Source organism: Salvelinus namaycush, chromosome 23 (genome assembly GCF_016432855.1).
Source record: "Salvelinus namaycush isolate Seneca chromosome 23, SaNama_1.0, whole genome shotgun sequence".
NCBI lineage: Eukaryota > Metazoa > Chordata > Actinopteri > Salmoniformes > Salmonidae > Salvelinus > Salvelinus namaycush.
The window spans coordinates 16692601-16718868 of NC_052329.1; the positions used below are offsets into that span (position 1 = coordinate 16692601).

At 46.6% G+C, this 26268-nt stretch overlaps 1 protein-coding gene and 1 pseudogene across 1 annotated transcript; both read right to left on the reverse strand.

The window, feature by feature from the left end:
• Positions 1 to 1074: 1074 nt before the first annotated feature.
• LOC120018503 lies at positions 1075 to 8502 on the reverse strand (annotated as a pseudogene).
• Positions 8503 to 11953: 3451 nt separating this feature from the next.
• LOC120018504 (extensin-like) lies at positions 11954 to 16966 on the reverse strand. Its single transcript, XM_038961733.1, has 2 exons — positions 14583 to 16966; positions 11954 to 12086 (listed from the first exon to the last, which is right to left on the reverse strand). The coding sequence occupies exons 1-2, from the start codon at positions 16964 to 16966 to the stop codon at positions 11954 to 11956; spliced, it is 2517 nt and encodes an 838-aa protein (XP_038817661.1).
• Positions 16967 to 26268: the final 9302 nt, after the last annotated feature.

A 26268-nucleotide genomic window follows, 5' to 3' on the forward strand; every position in this document is an offset into this window, starting at 1 on the left:
GAGACCAAGGCGCAGCGTGATATGCATACATTCTTCTTTTAATGAAGAAAAACACTAAACAAACTAACAAAGTAACAAAAACGAACGTGAAGCTATATAGAACGAGTGCTGACATGCAACTACACATAGACAAGAACCCACGAAACCAAATGGAAAATGGCAACCTAAATAGGATCCCCAATCAGAGACAACGATAAACAGCTGCCTCTGATTGGGAACCATTTCAGGCCACCATAGACCTACATATGCCTAGACTTACACACACACCTAGACATACAAAAACCCTAGACAATACAAAACAAGCATACCCACCCTCGTCACACCCTGACCTGACCAAATAATACAGAAAAACATAGATAACTAAGGTCAGGGCGCGACACCTCAATCACCCTATAGGCTTTATATAGCCACTATAAAGGATTTATATAGGCACTATAAAGGATTTATATAGGCACTATTAAGGATTTATATAGGCACTATAAAGGATTTATATAGGCACTATAAAGGCTTTATTTAGGCACTATAAAGGCTTTATATAGGCACTATAAAGGCTTTATATAGGCACTATAAAGGATTTATTTAGGCACTATAAAGGATTTATATAGGCACTATAAAGGATTTATATAGGCACTATAAAGGATTTATATATAGGCACTATAAAGGCTTTATTTAGGCACTATAAAGGATTTATATAGGCACTATAAAGGCTTTATATAGGCACTATAAAGGATTTATTTAGGCACTATAAAGGCTTTATTTAGGCACTATAAAAGGGGGGAAATAGTGCACTAAATATTGCAAAGGGTGTAATTTCAGGTTGGCCTAGAGTCTATAATGTACTGAAATATATAACCTGCACCTTGTGGAACACCCCAATGGGCCTCTATAAATAGCCTGTGTGTTTCTGGCCCATTGTCTGAGTCAGGCAGTCTGTTTGAGCCCTGCATGACGGAGCACATCAAAGAGGACAGAAGCTATTGCTCTGACCATAACAGGGCGTCTTTTCATTTAAGTGGGCTCAAGCCAGAGCTAAATTAAGGAGATTTATCCCTCCTTTCAGCGATGAGCGTGCCGTCAGCTGTCAGCCTATGGGTGAGATGAGGAAACAGACACTGTACTCAGGAGAGGTGGATTCTTCTTGTTGCTATGGGTCTGAGGGAGGGAGGAAAACTCTGAATGTCAACCGGGCTTAAGAATGCCTTGCTTTAGTTTTCTCTCTGCCTGATAAAGGTCTCAGAGCTCCCGAGCTTTGAAGTCATAAAAGCCTCAGCACTGTGCGTCCGGGGCTATAGCGAACAAACTGTAGGCCACTCTGACAGTTCGCCATATGCGTTTTTTGTTGGAAGAGGTGAGGGGCCCTCGATGGTATGCCCAAACACACTGGGCGCCTTTGTAACCATGGCAACCCCCAGGACTTGTGCCCATGGCTTTTGATACCTCAAGTGGAGGAGGAAGGGGAGGTGGCAGAGGAGCTGCACGTTTTTTGTAGTATTGTGATTATCCCTGTGCACTGACTGAACACAGCACAGTGCTGCACAGTCTTTACTAGAACACATGGGTTAAAACACTGATAATATGGTACATGCAAGTGGAACAGGTTAATAGACCATGATGAACAATCATCCTATTATGGTTACTTTTCCAGATTCCACCACCAAGGGACCAATGGGTTCAGAAGCAAACCACTTCAATTCATACTTTCCCCTGTATTGATTATGTGGCTTCTCAAATGGCTTTCTCAAATGGAGTTAATCCTTCCTGTTATAGAGTAGCACTCTCTTTCTCTCTCACCAGCCAATTGCACTGTGTGCCAGCCAGGTGCTTTAAAAACTATTACAAGTGGAAATGAAGTACACACATAATTACTGTAGGAGGCGGCTATCAGAGCAGATGGAACAGGAGCCAGGAGACCCCAGGCGTCGGACCTTTGGGACAGGGAGAAGACAGGACCCCTCTCTCTCTCTCTCTCTCTCTCTCTCTCTCTCTCTCTCTCTCTCTCTCTCTCTCTCTCTCTCTCTCTCTCTCTCTCTCTCAGACAGACAGACAGACAGACAGGCAGACAGCTGACAGAGAGGGCCCCTGGCGCCTGAGAGCACCACAAAGACGTTAATTAGTGAATAAAACGGGTCTGGACTCAAAGCTCAACTCTTCACAGCCGGCTTCAAAGACTGTCTAATTAAAAGTTGTCTGACTTGTCCGTGTGTAAGATCTTACTCTAAGATACAGCTACAGCACATGGTGCTGAAGTAGGTTCAGAGGGCTCTGTGATGTTCAGCACCACTCTGGACCTAAGTGTGTGCCAGGTCTCTGTGGTGAATTTTTTTATAAAGCCAAACTCTTTGGGCTTTGCTCATCCACATACACAAAATGTAGATTGTTCTATACATCAGTTTGGGTCTCAAAAAGCTTCAATATGAGGTCCTAAACCTAGCAAGATAGTGCATCCTTGTAGCTGCGTGTGCTAATATAGTCAAAATGTTTACCTTGGCGTAACTTGAACCAATGGTTGAGCCAATGGCAAGCTGAGCAAATGGAAGTGTTTTCTTCCCAGGCTTAATGCAAGGCTTTATCGCTGGGATATGAGGTAACAACAGGGCTAGGCCTATGTAAAAAGTACAAAGTATTTGTTAGGTGTTAAGCCTGTGTTAAAATATGCTTAAAATGATTAAAATATGCTTAAAAAGATAGACATGGTTTAAAAAAGGTAGTGGTAATATTTCATTCAGTACAGAAATGTGTAGGTGACTTAACTTACCCTGTCCCACGGCTCAACATACCCCATACCTGGTTGGACAAGCTATGTTTTCAGAACAGTAATGTTTACATGAATTTACAGGGATACACAACATCCTGAAATATATGTAGATATCTTTGTTACAAAGACTCCTATATTTCCCTTGATGGAGTGATGCTGAATATATAAAATGGCTCAACTTATCCCACTCTCCCCTACTGTGCTTTAATAATTCTCCATGCAGTGGGCTACTCTGACTACGGCGCAGGAATGACATATGTTTTCCATTAGAGTTTGAATCCCAAAGGTAATGCAGTCGTGCAGCATGTGATGTGATTGGCATGGCAAACAGGACAATGGTTCTCTCTCTGCATTTTCAACTCCAGAACCACCCTCATCACGTTTCTATTCTATACCTTGCCATGGTGGGAAGATCAAATATTAAAATTGGCTTAATTATTTATAATTTCAAAAAAGCCTAACTGAAAGGATGATGGTACACTGATTGTACACCGATTCAGAGTACATTGCCATTGTGGGTCAATTTAATATGGCCATTACTGGGATACAGTAAGCAGCAGAGATGTTAACATTGTGTACATGTAGCTCAGAGAGTATAATACACACTGTGTACATGCAGCTTTGAGACTGGTGATACTCACTGTGTACATGCAGCTCTCCATCACAGCAGGGATAGGCACCAGGCAGGGAAGCAGCGGGTGATGTAGTGCTGTAGGATGTCTATGTCCCCCCGTCCGTCTGTCTATTCCTCTTGTCGAGGTCCGTCTGTCTGTTCCTCTTGTCGAGGTCCGTCTGTCTGTTCCTCTTGTCGAGGTCCGTCTGTCTGTTCCTCTTGTCGAGATCCGTCTGTCTGTTCCTCTTGTCGAGGTCCGTCTCGGTATCAAATCTTCAAACAGAGATCAAAAACAATATCAACTGACCTTTTATGTAAAAAAACGGTATTGAACTTAATTAGAGTCTGAGTGCCCTTACCAGGGACATCGACTGTAGGCAGAACAGTATAACGCCTATGTCATGTAAATGCAATGTTCTATGAAGTGTTATTTTGAAAGGTAATTAAGTGTGGCAACATTTTCTTTTGAAAGGTAAATACAATACTTTAGCCTGACCCGAGCATTAGCCATCTATCTACAGTACATGGGTTACAAAGCACTGTTGACTACACCACAGAGTGAATAATGTGATGAGGCACAGCCATCTGTCCATCTCCTTTGCATGCATGTGCTGATATTACTCTCCCAACACCTGCTGGCTCGCCATCATCCTCAAAATAGCGATGGAATAGAAAATGCAAGCGCAACACAGTCAGAATTCTGCTGTGATTATGTATCCGGAAGTGTTGGAGAACTCTGGAGGCAGACAGTGTTGCTGCCCTACTTCTGTTTAATGTATTTCTATTTCAATTCGACACAATAAGACTAGGAAACAGTGTAATGGAGGTGGTTTGGTGAACTATGCTTGTGTGTTTAGTAACCTTGCTTGAGTCCTAAAGCAAATGCATCACTAAATCCTGTGTGGAACATTATGGTATCTACAAGCCCAAACCTTCATCAGGCCTGGGTACTCATTGGACGGGAGGCCGTAGATGTGATGCTTGGCCTCCTCTGACTCCAGCTGGATGAAGCAGGGAAGCGGTGCTGGACGTTGTAGGAACCAGGGATCTTCTCCCTCCAGTAGCACACGTTCATCTTTATCACCTAGTTAACCAGGGGAGCAACAGACAGACAGACAGACAGACAGACAGACAGACAGACAGACAGACAGACAGACAGACAGACAGACAGACAGACAGGCAGGCAGGCAGGCAGACAGACAGACAGACAGACAGGCAGGCAGGCAGGCAGGCAGGCAGGCAGGCAGGCAGACAGACAGACAGACAGACAGACAGACAGACAGACAGACAGACAGACAGACAGACAGACAGACAGACAGACAGACAGGACGGGTGCAGGGATTTGATTAAACAAGATCCTTGCACTTGGGAAGATGTTTCACTCCCCCGTCCACCCACTCCTACCACCTCACCTCCCTCTAGTTACCCATTACCATCGTTGTATCTAATCCAATGCGTACACACTCTTACAAATCACATCTTCCCAGCACTTGGTAATAAGGATACAATGTACGCTAGCGTTCAGTTTAATGAAGTTACAGGCAGCCGTCTCATTCTGGGGACCATCAAAATTCAGTAAAGAGAGAGAGAGAGCAGTATTTGAGGCGAACTCATACCTCATACTTTCTCTATGTGCTCACTCAGGCATGGCTTCCACGGGCCCGTCTCGCTATCCTAAATAATGCAATTTCAATACAAACTCCAATTCTCGACTTAAATAACGCCCAGTATTTCATCAGCTTTTCTTTTGGGTGGGTGACATATTCTGAGATTGCTTGGCTCGATCCCTCCGTAGCACCCTGTGTAAAAGATGGGAATGGTTGTTTTGTTTATCCATCATAGTAGACAGAGTGTTCCATCACTGGGCTGCAGACTCTCCCTCTTGGTTTGCTGTGAAACAACCAGAGCTATGGCGAGTCATCGCCCCCTGCTTATAACCTGGGGGAGGGAGGCTATATTTAGGGAGATTGGACTTGTTTTCCGAACTAGGGTTGGACAAAATGTTGCCCTTATCTACTGACATTAATGACGTGATGGGGTATGGGTTTTATGGTTGCATGCTGAACTCTGGAATAGAGCTTTAAATCCTTTCTTAAATCCTGCGTTGTCAAATGCATGCACGTAAAGCTTGATTGCAAGTGCCATACTGTCTATTTGTGTTTTAGTGCATAACATGTGTGACAGTGCGGTTTGACCATATCAAAGATATGGAGCGTATCATAGCATGCCTGGTGACAGTAGTGGACTGCATTCCACTGGAGTGCATTGGAGTGTGAGCTCCTGTTAGAGGTAGTGAGTTGACTGGTTCTACAGTGAGTAGCCTTCCTGCAGTGGTAGCTGAAGGCCTGTGTGGGACAGCAGGGTGTTGGCCCAGGGTCCAGCTGTGATCACCAAGCTCATAGCTATGTACACCCTGCTGACTGTCATCACCGTTACCACAGAGCCCGGTGTGATGTCAATCACCTTCTGTCCATCCTTAATCACGCCCCCCAGTTTTTGGAACTGTCCCTGGTGATGGAGAAAGAGAACGGTTACTGTAGTGTGAGGTACGCAAGATGTGTTCAAAATGAATGAGACCAAACTGACACAGAGGAACCTTTGTAACTAAATTGGAATAGTATCAATCAGGTAACATATACATTTATTGAAAGTGCAATTGAAGTTTACAGTATATATAAGCGTCCAAGGCATTGTGACAGGTGAGTTATTGTGCAGAATGGTGGAGTTGTCTAGAAGTCTCTGTGTACAAAGGTACAAGGTCAAGGAGGCTCAGAATGATACAGTCAGAGAAGGGTAGTCTGTCTGTCTCCCCGTGGTAACAGCTGGGTCTGACAGAGCCAAGCTGGACATCTACACCAGTCTGTCCCAGAACTAGTGTTGATGCTGGAAGTCCAGTTAGAGGTATTAACATGACTGAGATATAAGAAACCTTGGCTTGTGAAAGTAGTTTGTTCATAATCACACAGTTAACACACGTATATTGGAAAAACACTCAAGGTTATGCACATGTGCAAACTCTCAAAGACACAGACCGCCCCTTCACAAAACATCAAGGAGAAAATGATTGATGCTGGCAGATTGTGAGACAGAATGATAGGATGTTATGAAACTAGGCATTCAGACAGAATGAGAATGCATGGTGGTAATCTTGGCGGCTGTAGAAACATCTATTATCACGACTAATGACAAGCTGTAATGTATGCTTTATGCTTGATCGGCACAAAAGAGAGGACAAATCTGTTCAATCAATACAAGACAGGATAATTGTTCCGAGGCAGCAGTAAAATAATAAAGCGTTTCAGATGGTGTTTTTAGGCTGTTTCTCTCCAGTGCTTTGTTTCTCCTTGCCAATGTCTGAATAAACTGAATTCAATGCTATAAAAAATTCCTGTGTAGGTTGTTATCATTGTTGAAAAATACTAATTTTCTCATTGTAGTATGTGTACCGAGGCATATGAATTAAATTTGGTATATGAGAGCTATATGTCATTGTTCAGTTCATATGTTCTTTGTCTATTTGTCTCCCTCATGCCATATACAGTATTCCCAAATTGTGTGTACAAGCCATCAAGTATTTCCTAATTAGTGGTCAGTACATAATGGCTAATTACCTAGCTGCTGATAAACACTAACGAATGATCATTCCAGAGTCTGACACTCATTGGGGTAATGTAAAGGATTAACAGAACAGCGAGGTCTAGGTCTTATCACACCCTAGAAGCAGCATTGAGACAATGTGGGTTAAAGGTGCAAGGCCAATCAATTAACAGCATCTAGTAATAATGACCTCTTCTAGGTTGCAAACACAATCCAGAATGCTTTTTACAGATTTGTAAGCAATACATACCAAACTGTTTGTCATTTTTACCTGTAAAGTTTTGAGTGTGCGGTCAGCATACAGCATCTTAACTGTACCGTTTTCAGTGTGCGGTCAGTGTACAGCATCTTACCTGTACCGTTTTCAGTGTGCGGTCAGCGTACAGCATCTTACCTGTACCGTTTTCAGTGTGCGGTCAGCATACAGCATCTTACCTGTACCGTTTTCAGTGTGCGGTCAGCGTACAGCATCTTACCTGTACCGTTTTCAGTGTGAGGTCAGCGTACAGCATCTTACCTGTACCGTTTTCAGTGTGCGTTCAGCGTACAGCATCTTACCTGTACCGTTTTCAGTGTGCGGTCAGCGTACAGCATCTTACCAGTACCGTTTTCAGTGTGCGGTCAGCGTACAGCATCTTACCTGTACCGTTTTCAGTGTGCGGTCAGCATACAGCATCTTACCTGTACCGTTTTCAGTGTGCGGTCAGCATACAGCATCTTACCTGTACCGTTTTCAGTGTGCGGTCAGCATACAGCATCTTACCTGTACCGTTTTCAGTGTGCGGTCAGCATACAGCATCTTACCTGTACCGTTTTCAGTGTGCGGTCAGCGTACAGCATCTTACCTGTACCGTTTTCAGTGTGCGGTCAGCATACAGCATCTTACCTGTACCGTTTTCAGTGTGCGTTCAGCGTACAGCATCTTACCTGTACCGTTTTCAGTGTGCGGTCAGCGTACAGCATCTTACCTGTACCGTTTTCAGTGTGAGGTCAGCGTACAGCATCTTACCTGTACCGTTTTCAGTGTGAGGTCAGCGTACAGCATCTTACCTGTACCGTTTTCAGTGTGCGGTCAGCGTACAGCATCTTACCTGTACCGTTTTCAGTGTGCGGTCAGCGTACAGCATCTTACCTGTACCGTTTTCAGTGTGCGGTCAGCGTACAGCATCTTACCTGTACCGTTTTCAGTGTGCGGTCAGCATACAGCATCTTACCTGTACCGTTTTCAGTGTGCGGTCAGCGTACAGCATCTTACCTGTACCGTTTTCAGTGTGCGGTCAGCGTACAGCATCTTACCTGTACCGTTTTCAGTGTGCGGTCAGCGTACAGCATCTTACCTGTACCGTTTTCAGTGTGCGGTCAGCGTACAGCATCTTACCTGTACCGTTTTCAGTGTGAGGTCAGTGTACAGCATCTTACCTGTACCGTTTTCAGTGTGAGGTCAGCGTACAGCATCTTACCTGTACCGTTTTCAGTGTGCGGTCAGCATACAGCATCTTACCTGTACCGTTTTCAGTGTGCGTTCAGCGTACAGCATCTTAACTGTACCGTTTTCAGTGTGTGGTCAGCGTACAGCATCTTAACTGTACCGTTTTCAGTGTGCGGTCAGCATACAGCATCTTAACTGTACCGTTTTCAGTGTGCGGTCAGCATACAGCATCTTAACTGTACCGTTTTCAGTGTGCGGTCAGCGTACAGCATCTTAACTGTACCGTTTTCAGTGTGTGGTCAGCATACAGCATCTTACCTGTACCGTTTTCAGTGTGCGGTCAGCGTACAGCATCTTACCTGTACCGTTTTCAGTGTGAGGTCAGCGTACAGCATCTTACCTGTACCGTTTTCAGTGTGCGGTCAGCGTACAGCATCTTACCTGTACCGTTTTCAGTGTGCGGTCAGCATACAGCATCTTACCTGTACCGTTTTCAGTGTGAGGTCAGCATACAGCATCTTAACTGTACCGTTTTCAGTGTGTGGTCAGCGTACAGCATCTTACCTGTACCGTTTTCAGTGTGCGGTCAGCGTACAGCATCTTACCTGTACCGTTTTCAGTGTGTGGTCAGCGTACAGCATCTTACCTGTACCGTTTTCAGTGTGCGGTCAGCGTACAGCATCTTACCTGTACCGTTTTCAGTGTGTGGTCAGCGTACAGCATCTTAACTGTACCGTTTTCAGTGTGCGGTCAGCGTACAGCATCTTACCTGTACCGTTTTCAGTGTGCGGTCAGCGTACAGCATCTTACCTGTACCGTTTTCAGTGTGCGGTCAGCGTACAGCATCTTACCTGTACCGTTTTCAGTGTGTGGTCAGCGTACAGCATCTTACCTGTACCGTTTTCAGTGTGCGGTCAGCGTACAGCATCTTACCTGTACCGTTTTCAGTGTGCGGTCAGCGTACAGCATCTTACCTGTACCGTTTTCAGTGTGTGGTCAGCGTACAGCATCTTAACTGTACCGTTTTCAGTGTGCGGTCAGCGTACAGCATCTTAACTGTACCGTTTTCAGTGTGTGGTCAGCGTACAGCATCTTAACTGTACCGTTTTCAGTGTGCGGTCAGCGTACAGCATCTTACCTGTACCGTTTTCAGTGTGCGGTCAGCGTACAGCATCTTACCTGTACCGTTTTCAGTGTGCGGTCAGCGTACAGCATCTTACCTGTACCGTTTTCAGTGTGCGGTCAGCGTACAGCATCTTACCTGTACCGTTTTCAGTGTGCGGCCTTTATTTCATTTGTGGAAATAAAGATAAACTAAGGCCTGGATTTAATCTGTATCACGGAAGAGCCGCACAATAGCAAAATTTAAAAGCAATGTTTCCACGTTTACGGAGACTGCATTCACGGTATACGCTGCATATGTCGGCTCAACCGGAACTTACCTTTACATTTCAATTGCGCTATAACGCGGATCTTCCGCGATATGGATTGAATCTAGCCCTAGGTTAAAATCATTGGGGTTCAGAGATCCATGCTCACATGATGAATAACCAGTCATTACTGTGAGCCCGTCCTCCCCAGTTAAGGTGCAACCAACCTCCTATGATGTCAGACATAGAAGATTCAGGTCAAACCCAGTCGTCACATTTCCAAGTGGTTTGAACCTTAACATCTACAACATACAGAAAGCCTTGTCAATCAATCAACAGCTTGCCACACATTACAGGAGGTAGGTGGCACCTTAATTGGGCAGAACAGGCTCGTGGTAACGGCTGGAGCAGAATGGGTGGAATGGTGTCAAATAAAATCAAACACATGGTTTCTATATGTTTGATGCCATTCCATTTGCTCCGTTCCGGTCATTATTATGAACTGTTCTCCCCTCAGCAGCCTCCACTGCCATTCAAGTATTCCATTCAAGTATTCCATTCAAGTATTCCATTAATGTATTCCATTCATGTACTCCATTCATGTATTCTATTCATGTACTCCATTCATGGCCACCGGAGTATTTATATGACCCCCCCACCTCTCCATTTGTTTTGACACTGCTGCTACTCGCTGTTATTATCTATGCATAGTCACTTCACCCCACCTACATGTACAAATTACCTCAACTAACCTGTACCCCCGCACATTGACTCGGTACCGGTACCCCCTGTATATAGCCTCATTATCGGTAAATATTTTCTTAACTCTTCTTGAACTGCACTATTGGTTAAGGGCTTGTAAGTAAGCATTTCATGGTAAGATCTACACTTGTCGTATTCGGCGCATTTGACAAATAAAGTTTGATTTGGTTTTGATTTGATTTGATTTGTAAGTATACTGTAAATAAGGTCACAGATGGCCTTTTACAATCTAATCTAATGAAAGTAATCTGAAGAAACAACAGTTTGTAAACAGAGTACACTGAGAATAATACATGTTCTAAAATGATAGGGTCTCAGAGTGAAAGGTTTTGAAACACAGGGTGCCCTAATGAAGCAGTATGGTTGATGGATGGCCTGCCCTATGAGCGCAGTGCTTTCTAAAGGCTGCTCCAACATTTGTCAACGGACATGACGCATGGGGCAACACCTGCTAACGGCCTTACCCATTCATCAGAACATTTTACGAGTGTGTCTCGCTCTCCATTGTGTGTGTGTGCGCGTTGGTGTGTGTTTGTGTGTGTGAGAGCGTGAGTGCATGTAAGGTGTTAAACATGATGCATGCTTCCATGCCACCCATGTCACGCTGTGTGATGACTGAGTGACGCTGGTTTTCTGGTTGCAATGTACAGTATGTGCGTGGCCATAGCGCTACACAGAATAGCCTGTAGCCAAAGGGTTTTGGTTATCGTCCAACCCATCTCAAAGTCTATCCCCAGGGCTGAGAAACAACAGAGGCGTAAAGCATTGCTCAGAAAGATTCACGCAGCCATAGCCTCAACATTTCTCATTGTGCTGCAGTTTTTGCCAGCCCAAGGGCACAGGTGGCCTTAGTGTGGGGATCGATCAGTCATCTGCCGTGGACGGCTGCTCCGAGGGAGAGAGCTTCATAGCTACTGTGTGCTTGCCTTGAGAACATAACATGGGTGGGGTAGGAGACTGGTGATTGATTCATCAGTCATCTAAAAGTATAATGATCAACGTGTTATGCAGCTGACTGATACTGACAACCAAAAGGGGTTTAAAACTAAGACAATGGTTCAGGGAAGTTTAAGTGGGGAGGCAGAGGTTAAAGGCTCTAACTGTCTGGCTCTAACTTTGATCCTGCTGTAGTATTTACAAGAACAAACCCTCCTTGCTCTGGGAATGAGAATTGGGGTTTATTGAGCTGAAAAATCCCTGTTTCACATTCAAAGGCAGGCAGGGAGCTGTCTGGGGTGATTCAGTGACGTGCGGGGTAATGAGAAAGTCATCCATCTATAGCTCACACAGATTGAGTTGCTGCTTGAACACTGGCGAAACACATTGAATGCGACAAATCTTAGTGTTCTGGTATAACGTTTTCACAATGTTCTATTAACGCTGATTCCCCCCTACTGAGACAGACCATATACTTTTGCTTATGCCACTCACCTGTACAGCTTGACGTTGGCCTCTTTCTCCAGCTGAGACCAGAGTTGATAACACTCCTCCATCATGTGGGTGTAGTAGTCCTCGTCATAGGCCTTGCGGATGATGCATGTCTGGCCATGAGAGCTGCCACTAGAGTGCGGAAGGACAAACTGAGAAACAAGAAATTCAGAAACAGAGTTGGAGTTGCCATTTTCATATTCACAGGACATTTTTCCCTAGCCTTTTGGGGACCCTAAAGGCATAGAGAAAATGTTGCTGTTTTAAAGCAAGTTTCCTGCAATTCTACACATTATGCCATGCATGGGGTGGAGAGAAGATTTATCAATGTTATCAATCATGCAATTCTACTCATTGTGCCATGGACTGGAAAGAAACTTTGGCATTTTCACAGGAAATGTTCTGCCATTTTAAACATTTTGCCATGCTAATATGATATCTGAGTGAGTGGCTAACACAATCATTGGGGGGCCCCCTGGAGGTCAGGGCCTCTGTCACGTGCCCTGCATGCCCTGTCAGTAATTTGAACATGATTACTTCAAGTTTAGATAGCTGGCTAGACTAATTTACCAATCTAAAAAAAGGTAGGTGACATGTGTGACTGTCAGTTATTGACAAGAGAAACAAGAGAAAAACTTGTGTCTTCTAATATTTTAACTAATATTTTAACGTTCAACAGTATTTTGAAAACCAACTTTGTCCCCCCCCCACACACACACACACACACAAAAAAATACATATAAAAAATGAAGGAGCCTATGCTTATAGCCGGACCTGCATGTTCACATGGAAGTTTGAAAGATGCTGAAACTATAGCTAGGCCTACTCAGCTGTAGGCCTACATAATTGTCTCGTGAGCTGTCAGTGCTCTAAACAATTGCGGCGCGCTTGTGAACATGGAGAACCATGCGGCGAGGGAAATTCTAAAAACTCTGGATTTTTTTTGCAGACTAAAGGTTTGGTCTAAAATAAAGTAATATTTCAAATACAATGAAAGATCATAATTTCATACAATTTCCAAAATGTATAACTTCCAACTGCCAGAGGAACATATGTTACTTTATAAGAGATGTCAAGTTTGCAACCCTCTTTGTCTTCAGCGTTTTCAGACTGTCAATCCTGTTGGCCAAATACATGTGAAACAGTGGATTCTCACTCATTTTAGATGGATGCAAAGTCAAATATATCGAGGGTTTAGTTAGCTCAGAAAGAGCCATAGATAGCCTATCTAGGATGGTTGATACTGTTCAAGTTGCCATGGTTATATGAGGTCCCCCTTCCCAATTTTCTATGAGGACACCTCCATGCTCCAATTGTCCTTATGGTTACAATAATTGCACTCCATTTATGGGTTAGTGTAAAAGTAAAGATAGTATCTTCCAACTCAACCAACAACCTGCCACAAACAAATTGTGCGTATGTCTTTTTCATTAGCTTACTTAATTCCCAATTTCACAACTTTATTTTTGACATAGAGTCACCTCCTGACCAATTTGGCATCCTAAAATAACAACAAAAAATGTGTTTTATTGCCACATACACCAGATAGGTGCAGTGAAATGTGTTGTTTTACAGGGTCAGCCATAGTGGTATGGCATCCCTGAAGCAACTTACGGTTAAGTGCCTTGCTCAAGGGCACATTAACAGATTTGTCACTTTGTCAGCTTGGGTATTCAAACCAGCGACCTTTAGGTTACTGGCCCAACCGCTAGGCTACGTGCCGCCTGCTATCTGAGAATCATATTTGTAAATGCACACAACCTCCCATTCGGCAGCTTAGAATTGGTCTGGCTGTGACATGTATTGAGAGGAGACTCAAACAGCTCATTGATTTTCCCTCCCTCCCTCCCTCCCCCCTCCCTCCCTCTCTCTCGCTCACACTCCGTGGACAGATGGCGCTTTTCCCTCTGAATGGCTCTCATTCAATCGATCAGCACACAGATAGTTCATCCCCATCAACCCCAGACAGACAGACAGACAGACAGACAGACAGACAGACAGACAGACAGACAGACAGACAGACAGACAGACAGACAGACAGACAGACAGACAGACAGACAGACAGACAGACAGACAGACAGACAGACAGACAGACAGACAGACAGACAGGAGAATAGAGGGACCATAGGGCGGAGGTGAGGCACAATCTCATTTAAATACACAACAGCACCCAGCACATTCTCCCTTGCAAACTCACACCCTGACACTTTTGACCAAAGTATCTTCTTTTCAACACACTTTTTGGAATAAAGACTTTAATTTGAAATATACTAATCTCAATCTCCTGCACTGTAATATGATGAGACCTGTTGAAACTGATATCGATCCCCTCTCATGTTTAAGCGCATGAAGTAGTTAACCTACCGGTGATAAAATAGTCACCAACTCGGTCATGAGTTGGATGGAGTTAGAGCTATTGAGGGTGTTATTAGCCTGTTATTACCATATATCTGCAACCTGTACATTAAGAACAGCTTTAGGAGGTGAAAAGATGGAGGGATGAGTATAGGAGGACAGTGATGGTGTAATAATAAGAGATGGGTGGAGGACGGTGGAGGGCTGACCATAGCAGTGGCTCTGTGTGTAACGGGTGGTTGGGGATGTGGGTGGAGGAGGTGGAGGGCTGACCATAGCAGTGGCTCTGTGTGTAACGGGTGGTTGGGGATGTGGGTGGAGGAGGTGGAGGGCTGACCATAGCAGTGGCTCTGTGTGTAACGGGTGGTTGGGGATGTGGGTGGAGGAGGCGGAGGGGTGACCATAGCAGTGGCTCTGTGTGTAACGGGTGGTTGGGGATGTGGGTGGAGGAGGCGGAGGGGTGACCATAGCAGTGGCTCTGTGTGTAACGGGTGGTTGGGGATGTGGGAGGAGGAGGCGGAGGGGTGACCATAGCAGTGGCTCTGTGTGTAACGGGTGGTTGGGGATGTGGGAGGCGGAGGCGGAGGGGTGACCATAGCAGTGGCTCTGTGTGTAACGGGTGGTTGGGGATGTGGGAGGAGGAGGCGGAGGGGTGACCATAGCAGTGGCTCTGTGTGTAACGGGTGGTTGGGGATGTGGGTGGAGGAGGCGGAGGGGTGACCATAGCAGTGGCTCTGTGTGTAACGGGTGGTTGGGGATGTGGGAGGAGGAGGCGGAGGGCTGACCATAGCAGTGGCTCTGTGTGTAACGGGTGGTTGGGGATGTGGGTGGAGGAGGCGGAGGGGTGACCATAGCAGTGGCTCTGTGTGTAACGGGTGGTTGGGGATGTGGGAGGAGGAGGCGGAGGGGTGACCATAGCAGTGGCTCTGTGTGTAACGGGTGGTTGGGGATGTGGGAGGAGGAGGTGGAGGGCTGACCATAGCAGTGGCTCTGTGTGTAACGGGTGGTTGGGGATGTGGGTGGAGGAGGCGGAGGGGTGACCATAGCAGTGGCTCTGTGTGTAACGGGTGGTTGGGGATGTGGGTGGAGGAGGCGGAGGGGTGACCATAGCAGTGGCTCTGTGTGTAACGGGTGGTTGGGGATGTGGGAGGAGGAGGCGGAGGGGTGACCATAGCAGTGGCTCTGTGTGTAATGGGTGGTTGGGGATGTGGGAGGAGGAGGCGGAGGGGTGACCATAGCAGTGGCTCTGTGTGTAACGGGTGGTTGGGGATGTGGGTGGAGGAGGCAGAGGGGTGACCATAGCAGTGGCTCTGTGTGTAACGGGTGGTTGGGGATGTGGGAGGAGGAGGCGGAGGGGTGACCATAGCAGTGGCTCTGTGTGTAACGGGTGGTTGGGGATGTGGGTGGAGGAGGCGGAGGGGTGACCATAGCAGTGGCTCTGTGTGTAACGGGTGGTTGGGGATGTGGGAGGAGGAGGCGGAGGGGTGACCATAGCAGTGGCTCTGTGTGTAACGGGTGGTTGGGGATGTGGGTGGAGGAGGCGGAGGGGTGACCATAGCAGTGGCTCTGTGTGTAACGGGTGGTTGGGGATGTGGGTGGAGGAGGCGGAGGGGTGACCATAGCAGTGGCTCTGTGTGTAACGGGTGGTTGGGGATGTGGGTGGAGGAGGCAGAGGGCTGACCATAGCAGTGGCTCTGTGTGTAACGGGTGGTTGGGGATGTGGGTGGAGGAGGCGGAGTGGTGACCATAGCAGTGGCTCTGTGTGTAACGGGTGGTTGGGGATGTGGGAGGAGGAGGCGGAGGGGTGACCATAGCAGTGGCTCTGTGTGTAACGGGTGGTTGGGGATGTGGGAGGAGGAGGCGGAGGGGTGACCATAGCAGTGGCTCTGTGTGTAACGGGTGGTTGGGGATGTGGGTGGAGGAGGCGGAGGGGTGACCATAGCAGTGGCTCTGTGTGTAACGGGTGGTTGGGGATGTGGGAGGAGGAGGCGGAGGGGTGACCATAGCAGTGGCTCTGTGTGTAACGGGTGGTTGGGGATGTGGGTGGAGGAGGCGGAGGGGTGACCATAGCAGTGGCTCTGTGTGTAACGGGTGGTTGGGGATGTGGGTGGAGGAGGCGGAGGGGTGACCATAGCAGTGGCTCTGTGTGTAACGGGTGGTTGGGGATGTGGGAGGAGGAGGCGGAGGGGTGACCATAGCAGTGGCTCTGTGTGTAACGGGTGGTTGGGGATGTGGGTGGAGGAGGCGGAGGGGTGACCACAGCAGTGGCTCTGTGTGTAACGGGTGGTTGGGGATGTGGGTGGAGGAGGCGGAGGGGTGACCATAGCAGTGGCTCTGTGTGTAACGGGTGGTTGGGGATGTGGGAGGAGGAGGCGGAGGGGTGACCATAGCAGTGGCTCTGTGTGTAACGGGTGGTTGGGGATGTGGGTGGAGGAGGCGGAGGGGTGACCACAGCAGTGGCTCTGTGTGTAACGGGTGGTTGGGGATGTGGGTGGAGGAGGCGGAGGGGTGACCATAGCAGTGGCTCTATGTGTAACAGGGTTATGGTCTGTGGCATGGACAGTGGGCAGGACAGCAGGCTGAGCAGATGGGTTCTGTGGCACATCGGGCCTGCAGAGGGTCAGCTTGTCACATGCCCCACTGTTCTGCCCTGTCATGCACAGAGGAAATGTGAGCCTCCCCACAGATCTGGGCTGCCATAGCACACTTCATTAACCTGGCAGAGAGCACATCCTTCCTCTTTATGACTGTCACACCCACAGTGGATTGCTGCTAGACTGATAAAAATATTTGATGTTTTCTGATGAGACTTGCTGACATTACAGTATATTTATACAGACTATATTAACCATCTGCATTTAACCCTATTTACACTGTAATCATATTACCATATAGTCAATGTTCAAATGCTAGATTAACTGTTTCTCTGCTATTATTTAATGTTGACGCCTGTGTGTCCTGACCATGTGTACACTGCCTGCTCATCGTGGCATTGCTGGTCGTCATGATTGTTCCCAGCCAGAGAGTAGCTAGACTGCTAAACTCCGCAGTGAGAAACAAACGAGACAGATTGTTGTTTATGACTGGAGAGCCTTACTGGGACACTGAAATCACCATCTGCCGGCAGTGAAAGTTTATTCCCTGCGAGCGCAAGTCAGAGGAGTGCCGCTGAGACACCAGCGAAGCACAGCAGTCCTGCCTCTCCCCCTGCTGTAATATGATGAACAGCATATTACCACTTTACTTTGTAAAGTCTGCTCCTCTTGCTGCTCTGCCTGCAGCTAGCAGCATTTAAAACTGCAATGTCAGGACATTCTATTAACATGTCTCAACATCAGGAACTGTTTGAATGGATAAGGATGATGTTGTTGAAAAAGTTTCAGTGACTCAAGGGAAAAAGATTTGCAGTTAACATTTCTTTGATGTTGGGAGCTACTCTATTACGTAAACTGTTCACATTTTCCACTTAGAACTTTCCAGAGAAAATTTGCAAGTTGTCTTTTTGCAACCTTTACAATTTAGACAAAAAATATCAATACTTTCCAGACTTTTGGGGTTAGCTCTAAATGTTTAATGTTTGGCTACTGTCATGCTTCTAGACTTCTCCCCATTTTTGCTATTTGGTCACCTGGATAGATTGTTGCCCAGACAATGGTGGAAACAAGATGTACTACAGCTCCATATTGGAAAAGGTCAGGCTTGAAAATAACATTCCGCACCAGTCAGAAGCTCAAGTAACATTCTAGCGCTGTTTACCTGGCATTTACTGCCAGCTATTTATTGCAAGTCATGTTTAAATATAAAGTACCTGGTGCATAAATTCATGATTGCCCAGGCCAACATTACAGGAGGAGGCTCAGGTCTGTCTAATGAATAACTGAAGACCCATGAATAATAAATAGCTTGCGCTTTACCCCCTCCGCCTCGCAGACTGAGTATCTTTCAGCTGGTAGCTGTGCCCGTAGAGGTAAGAGAATATAAGCACCAAACGGGGGTAGTTTGTTGTCTTATAGGCTATGTGATGGTACACTATAATGTAGACAGAGCAAATGTTTTAAAATGTCTCCCAGAATACATCTGTTCTGTTTGACCCAAATCATTCCCCCCTTCCCCCTACTTTATGTCTCCATTGGGCTAATGATTCCACTGGAGTGCTCATCTCCTCTCCTCTGTACATGAATGGGTTGAGGATTAGATGGGGAAGGTTCCATCTCTCCATGGCCCTATTGCTGCCAATTGAATTTCTGCTCTTTGGTGCACAGATAGATTTGTGATCACTCAGGGAGAACGGGATTACATTTGCTTCTGGAGTGTGTGTGTGTGTGTGTGTGTGTGTGTGTGTGTGTGTGTGTGTGTGTGTGTGTGTGTGTGTGTGTGTGTGTGTGTGTGTGTGTGTGTGTGTGTGTGTGTGTGTGTGTGTGTGTGTGTGTGTGTGTGTGTGTGTGTGTGTGTGTGTGTGTGCACATGTTAATGTGTGACCTTGCATTTATAAAACCAGTGATCTACCATTATGGAACCTGCCCTGACGCTGATCATGTATATTAGGTAACAGTGATTGTTCTGTAATACTGTTTAAAATGTTCAACCTTTATTCTCTGTCATACACGAGAGGCTGATGATTATGGGCATCAACAGAGACACACACAACTATATTTTGGAATATGTTGTTTGTCCGTTTGGAATATTTATTAAGCCAGCCGTTTCAAACCTGCATTCATGAAACATTTTCTGGAGTAGTGTACACTTCATCATTAAATACCATATCTCTGGGTAGCCTGGGTCTCAACGGGGGAGGTAGGGACAGCTGTCGATATCTCTCCCTCTGGAGCTGCCAGACAAGCAGAGATTCACTAATGAAAAACACGGGGACAAAGCCCAGAATCATCCTACAAAGGATAGTTTAATATTTAGTAACATACATAGGTAATTTCTATTGTTCAATGGAATTGTGTTGAAAATGTCAAGGCTATGTTCATGATACACATTGTGTTGAATTCCCTCTACTTTGAAACCCTTTATCACATAGAAAACAACCTAAAACACTTCATGGTTAATGTCTGTGAAGCTGCTTCCTCATGCAGGCCTAAATCTCTAGTGATATAGTTGACTTGATTCGAGGTTCCAGGGGGTCCACTTAAAAGGCTTCTTGAACATTGTTCCTCGAAACGAGTAAAAACTGTACTCAAAGTACCTTCTGCATGCTGTGGTGGTTTTGCCCCCAGGCTGTGTCCAAGACAGTACAGATGAACTTTGCCCTTTAGCTTTTATTTGGGGATGAGGAATGTCAGTGCAGAGGAGATTTGCTGTAGGCTCTGCAGCGCACTGTGAAAATTTAACTCCTGGTCTGAGAAAGCAGGAAGCTGTGACGATATGTAGAGCAATGAGTCTGTCAGGACTTTACCTGGTAGAATGCACAACAGTCTTGGAGATACTAAGGATACATCATATGAAGCCTGCATCATTTTAAAGAAGTAATATTATATGATGTGTTAAGCTATTTGAAACATCAGTTAGCTATACCTGAAATACAGGAGATTTTGTTAGATTTTTGATCACATAATAATGATACTTTTTTGGCATCTGGGAAGCTTTCAGTTCAAGGAGATTACCGGCTCACCTGAAGAGACTGTCAAAACTGGTGTCCATACAAAATTAAACTTGAAAACGAAAGACAAAGTGTATTTATTTGAAACAAATGAGTTTTGAGAGAGAAGTTGCAGGTTCAGTGGTTTTCATCCTCTACCAACCAATTGACCATTTTTTCTTCTATGTTTTGTTGTTGAACCAGTCAGCATACATAGAAGCGCCATGTGAAACAATTATTCTTTGAGACAGGTGTCGCCATGGTGCAAGGCTCTCCATTCCCCCAAGCTAAATGGTTTCTGCTTCCCGTTGCATTTATCTGGGAGACCAAGCACACGGACGTCGGCAGAGCAAATATCTGGCCAGTGGAGATGTGTCCCGGGGAAGAAGGGTGGAGGTGGTGGAGATGAATGTGGTGGAGGTGGTGGAGATGAATGTGTCCCCAGGGAAGGAGGGTGGTTTAGTTTAGTTTATTAGGATCCCCATTAGCTACTGCACATCAAGTAGCTACTCTTCCTGGGGTCCACATAAAACGTACAAATACATGACAAAGTACAGAACAGTAATAGACAAGAACAACATAAGATATTACATTAAATTCCAAATTAAAAAATTAAATAAGAGTTGGGGGTGGTGGAGATGAATGTGTCCCTGGAGAAGGAGTGTGTAGGTGGGGGTGGTGGAGATGAATGTGTCCCTGGAGAAGGAGTGTGGAGGTGGGGGTGGTGGAGATGAATGTGTCCCTGGAGAAGGAGTGTGGAGGTGGGGGTGGTGGAGATGAATGTGTCCCTGGAGAAGGAGTGTGGAGGTGGGGGTGGTGGAGATGAATGTGTCCCTGGAGAAGGAGTGTGGAGGTGGGGGTGTTGGAGATGAATGTGTCCCTGGAGAATGAGGGTGGAGGTGGGGGTGGTGGAGATGAATGTGTCCCTGGAGAAGGAGGGTGAGGTGGGGGTGTTGGAGATGAATGTGTCCTGGAGAAGGAGGGTGGAGGTGGGAGTGGTGGAGATGAATGTGTCCCTGGAGAAGGAGGGTGGAGGTGGGGGTGGTGGAGATGAATGTGTCCCTGGAGAAGGAGGGTGGAGGTCGGGGTGGTGGAGATGAATGTGTCCTGGAGAAGGAGTGTGGAGGTGGGGGTGGTGGAGATGAATGTGTCCCTGGAGAAGGAGTGTGGAGGTGGGAGTGGTGGCAGGAAGAGAGCCAGAGGATGAGGATCTGTGTCTGAGGCCTTGTGTCTTTCCCTTCTCTTTCCACCTCTGAATCAGAGACAGGGGACTCCAGACAGTTCCTCTCTCTTGACTGATAGTAGTGTGACAACGGGGTTGGTGAGGGGAGTCTTGGTTATGCAGCTCACACCTGGTCAAGGTGCAGTCTGTCTGCCTAACGCTGAGAGAGGGAAGAATTAGTAGAGCTCTTCACTGAGCAGCACGTAGTTGGACTGGTCAAGGTGCAGTCTGTCTGCCTAACGCTGAGAGAGGGAAGAATTAGTAGAGCTCTTCACTGAGCAGCGCGTAGTTGGACTGTTCAAACAGCTAAACATTTTTGACGAATTGAAAACTAGTTGTGGATATAGCATACAAATTGTTAGAATATGTAACTTTAAAGTCTTTATTTTATAATCTATAAATGGATGAATGGATGAACAACATAATAAAAGGAATTGGTACATGATTTGCTATGACCAGAAACATCAACATCTCAAAAACCCTACTGATTCTCACTGTCTCACCTTGATATGTTATGTACATACTTCGTATTCCACTTAGAAAGCTGGCCGTGTCTGTATTGAGGCATAAAGAAAACGAGTTATTTATACCACATAGCATATCATGCCGAATAAAACCTTGATTAGATAGTTTTTTTGTCTCTTTTTTCCTTATTCCCTTGTTGTGCCAGACAGACTGCGCAGCCAGAATACCTTCATCAGGAAGGAAGCGACTGGGATCTATCCTTGGGGCAGAATGGAAATGTATTCAAGGGATGGATGTCTAATAGAGCTGGCAAGGACACTTTTCCTTATTAAGACAAATAGGCCCCTGAAGGTGGAGAGATGCTTTAATATAGGAGGAAGGGAAGAGGGGAGGGAAAGAGGAGTGGGGAGGGGGAGGGGGAGGGGAGGGGAGGAAGGGGGGAGGAATGGAGGGGAGGAGTGGGTAGGGGGTATGGGAGGAAGGGAAGAGTGGAGGAGGGGGAGGGGGGAGGAAGGGAGGTAATGGAGGGAGGGAGGGGAGGAGTGGGTAGGGGGTATGGGAGGAAGGGAAGAGTGGAGGAGGGGGAGGGGGGAGGAAGGGAGGTAATGGAGGGAGGGAGGGGAGGAGTGGGTAGGGGGTATGGGAGGAAGGGAAGAGTGGATGAGGGGGAGGGGGGAGGAAGGGAGGTAATGGAGGGAGGGAGGGGAGGAGTGGGTAGGGGGTATGGGAGGAAGGGAGGAAGGGAAGAGTGGAGGAGGGGGAGGGGGGAGGAAGGGAGGTAATGGAGGGAGGGGAGGTATTTGGTGCCAGTATTACTCCCATTTTGCATTCAATTAAATATAATGAAGCCAATTGGGTGAGTTAATTAGTGTTACTTGCAGGATGAGTATAAGGATCTGATTTATTTATTGGACAATATAACACAAGGCCTACTTTTGTAGTTGGTCACCCAGGCGTTGGTCAACCCTATGATCTAAAAAGCAATTACGTCCAAAACCTTGGATATTTACTGTGATGATTTTCTGTATCCTAGCCTTTTGCAGCCTTTCACCAAAGCACACAATGAAGAGCTTTGGTATGTGATTTGATTTTCTGTATCAATGGCTGCTGTCTACGCTGGGACAGTGAGTGACAGTGTGACTGGCAGACTTTGAGTGGAGAGCGTGGGATTTCAGCAGAACCAGAGCAGAGCAACCTCTAAAGACAGCTAACTCCCTGAGCTCAGAGCTAAACCATGACTGGCACAATGCGATGTTGGGCTTATTAGATTCCTCAAGACATTACACAAATTGACAAAGAGAAAACTATTGTTGTGGAGGAATGAGCATACAGGAAAGGATTGTAGAAACTGCAGTATTTAAATGTATCAGATGGTGTGAAATAAGATTTAACTCTTGCGCATAATTTGAATATAGTTTGAATACAATTATTCATAGTTCCATCTTTTGAGTATAATCCTATTGGTACTATTTGAGTATGTATGAGCATATTTGTTTACAATGTGTGTGTGTATGTGTGTGTGTGTGTGGCTACTGATTTTGTGGGCAAGGCCAGCATTGAGAATGTAAATCTAGTTTCTATGCCAGAGGCTAGTTTGAGACACAGCATAAATGTGTTAGTTTTTGGAGTCTAATGTTGTCTCAGTAAAAACACCATACCATAATCATTCTCATGGTGAGACAATCGATAGCTGAGGGTCGACACATACAAACTAAGACAGTAGCTGCGTCTGAAATGGCCCTCTTTTCCCTATAGCGCTATATAGTGAATAAGTTCCCATTCAAACACAGCCAGTGAGATCAGTTACCCAGAGTACTCGGCTGCTCTGTGTACGCACAGCATGACACTCTCGCTCAGTGCTACATTTAGCAGCACCCTCCGTTGAAATAAAGCAAGGCATACACATTTTACATTACATTTACGTCTTTTAGCAGACACTCTTATCCAAAACAACTAGGGTTAGCTGCCTTGTTTAAGGGCACAGCGACAGATTTGTTTCACCTAGTCAGCTTGTGGATTTGAACCAGTGACCTTTTAGTTACTGGCCCAATGCTCTTAACCGCTAGGCTACCTGACAGCATTGAGACCATAGTCTCTTTCGCAAAGGAGTCCTGCATACACACAATTTACAAAATACACTGAACAAAAGTATAAACGCAACATGCAATAATTTCAACGATTTTACTGAGTTACAGTTCCTATAAGGAAATCAGTCAATTGAAATGTATTCATTGGGCCCTAATCTATGGATTTCAGATGAGTGGGAATACAGATATGCATCTGTTGGTCACAGGTACCTTTAAAAAAAAAGGTAGGGGTGTGGATCAGAAAACCAGTCAGTATCTGGTGTGACCACCATTTCCACTCCTCTTCGTTGGCTGTGCGAAGTTGCTGAATATTAGGAGGAACTGGAACACGCTGTCATGCACATCGATCCAGAGCATCGCACAAATGCTCAATGGGTGACATGTCTGGTGGGTATGCAGGCCATGGAAGAACACAGACATTTTCAGCTTCCAGGAATTGTGTACAGATATTTGCGCCATGGGGTCGTGTATTATCATGCTGAAACATTAGGTGATGGCGGCGGATGAATGGCACGACAATGGGTCTCAGGATCTCGTCACGGTATCTCTGTTCATTCAAATTGCCACCAATAAAATACAATTGTGCTCGTTGTCCGTAGTTTATCCCTGCCCATACCATAATCCCACCACCACCATGGGGCACTCTGTTCACAATGTTGACATCAGCAAACCGCTCGACCACAGAACGCCATACAAGCTGTCTGCCATCTGCCCTGTACAGCTGACAACAGGATTTGTCACGTCCTGACCATAGTTCTTGTGTGTTTTGCTTGTTTAGTGTTGGTCAGGACGTGAGCTGGGTGGGCATTCTGTAACGATGTTCCTCCTCTTCATCCGAAGAGGAGGAGCAGGGATTCGACCAAAACGCAGCGTTGTGAAATGACATGATTTTTAATTAACAAAACAGAAAACACGAACGAACACTTGAATAGTTACAAAACAATAAACGACGTAGACAGACCTGAACGACGAACTCACATGAAACACGAAGAACGCATGAACAGGAAAACTGACTACATAAACCGAACGAACAAACAAAACCGAAACAGTCCCATGTGGCGTAACATAACACAGACACAGGAGACAACCACCCACAACAAACAATGTGAAACAACCTACCTTAATATGACTCTCAATCAGAGGAAACGCCAAACACCTGCCTCTAATTGAGAGCCATACCAGGCAACCCATTAACCCAACATAGAAAACACATAACATAGACTACCCACCCAAAACTCACGCCCTGACCAATTAAACACATACCAAACAACAGAAAACAGGTCAGGAACGTGACACATTCTATGTTCTGTGTCTAGTTTGTCTGTTTCTGTGTTCAGCCTAATATGGTTCTCAATCAGAGGCAGCTGTCAATCGTTGTCCCTGATTGAGAATCATATATAGGTGGCTTGTTTTGTGTTGGGGATTGTGGGTGGTTGTCTTCTGTCTTTGTGTTCTGCACCAGATAGGACTGTTTTCGGTTTTCACATTTCTTGTTTTGTTGTTTGTAGTGTTCTCATATATTCTTTATTAAATCATGTTGAACACTAGCCGCGCTGCGTTTTGGTCCTCTCCTTCATCCCAGGAAGAAAGCCGTTACAGAACCACCCACCAAACTCGGACCAAGCAGCGTGGCTACGGGAAGCAGCGGCAGCAGCAGCAGCAGCAGGAGCTAGCAAGGCAGAGTGGCTGGAAGCCCGAGAGGCTCCCCCAAAAATGTCTTGGGGGGGGAACACGGGGAGTGTGGCTGGGTCAAGTGGGAGACTTGAGCCAGTTCCCCGTGCTTACCATAAGGAGCAGTTGGCTAAATTGAGGTACGAGTCGGAGAATGTGGAGGAGTTATTGGACAGATTGGAGGAAAGTGAAAGGATGGGAGATTATGCCGTCTGCCCAACGCCGTCTGCACTGCTCGTCTGCTCAACGCCGCCTGCACTGCCTGCCTGCCCAGCGCCATCTGAGCCATCCGTCTGCCCAGCGCCATCTGAGCCATCCGTCTGCCCAGCGCCATCTGAGCCATCCGTCTGCCCAGCGCCATCTGAGCCATCCGTCTGCCCAGCGCCATCTGAGCCATCCGTCTGCCCAGCGCCATCTGAGCCATCCGTCTGCCCAGCGCCATCTGAGCCATCCGTCTGCCCAGCGCCATCTGAGCCATCCGTCTGCCCAGCGTCATCTGAGCCGCCCGTCTGTCCCGAGCTGTCAGAGCCGCCCGTCTGTCCCGAGCCATTAGAGCCGCCCGTCTGTCCCGAGCCGTCAGAGCCGTTCGTCAGTCAGGAGCCGCTAGAGCCGTCAGTCAGTCAGGAGCCGCTAGAGCCGTCCGTCAGTCAGGAGCCGCTAGAGCCGCCAGCCAGTCAGGAGCTGCCAGAGCCGCCAGCCAGTCGGGAGCTGCCAGAGCCGCCAGCCAGTCGGGAGCTGCCAGAGCCGCCAGCCAGTCATGAGCTGCCCTCCAGTCATGAGCTGCCCTCCAGTCATGAGCTGCCCTCCAGTCATGAGCTGCCCTCCAGTCATGAGCTGCCTTCCAGTCATGAGCTGCCTTCCAGTCATGAGCTGCCCGCCAGTCATGAGCTGCCCGCCAGTCATGAGCTGCCCGCCAGTCATGAGCTGCCC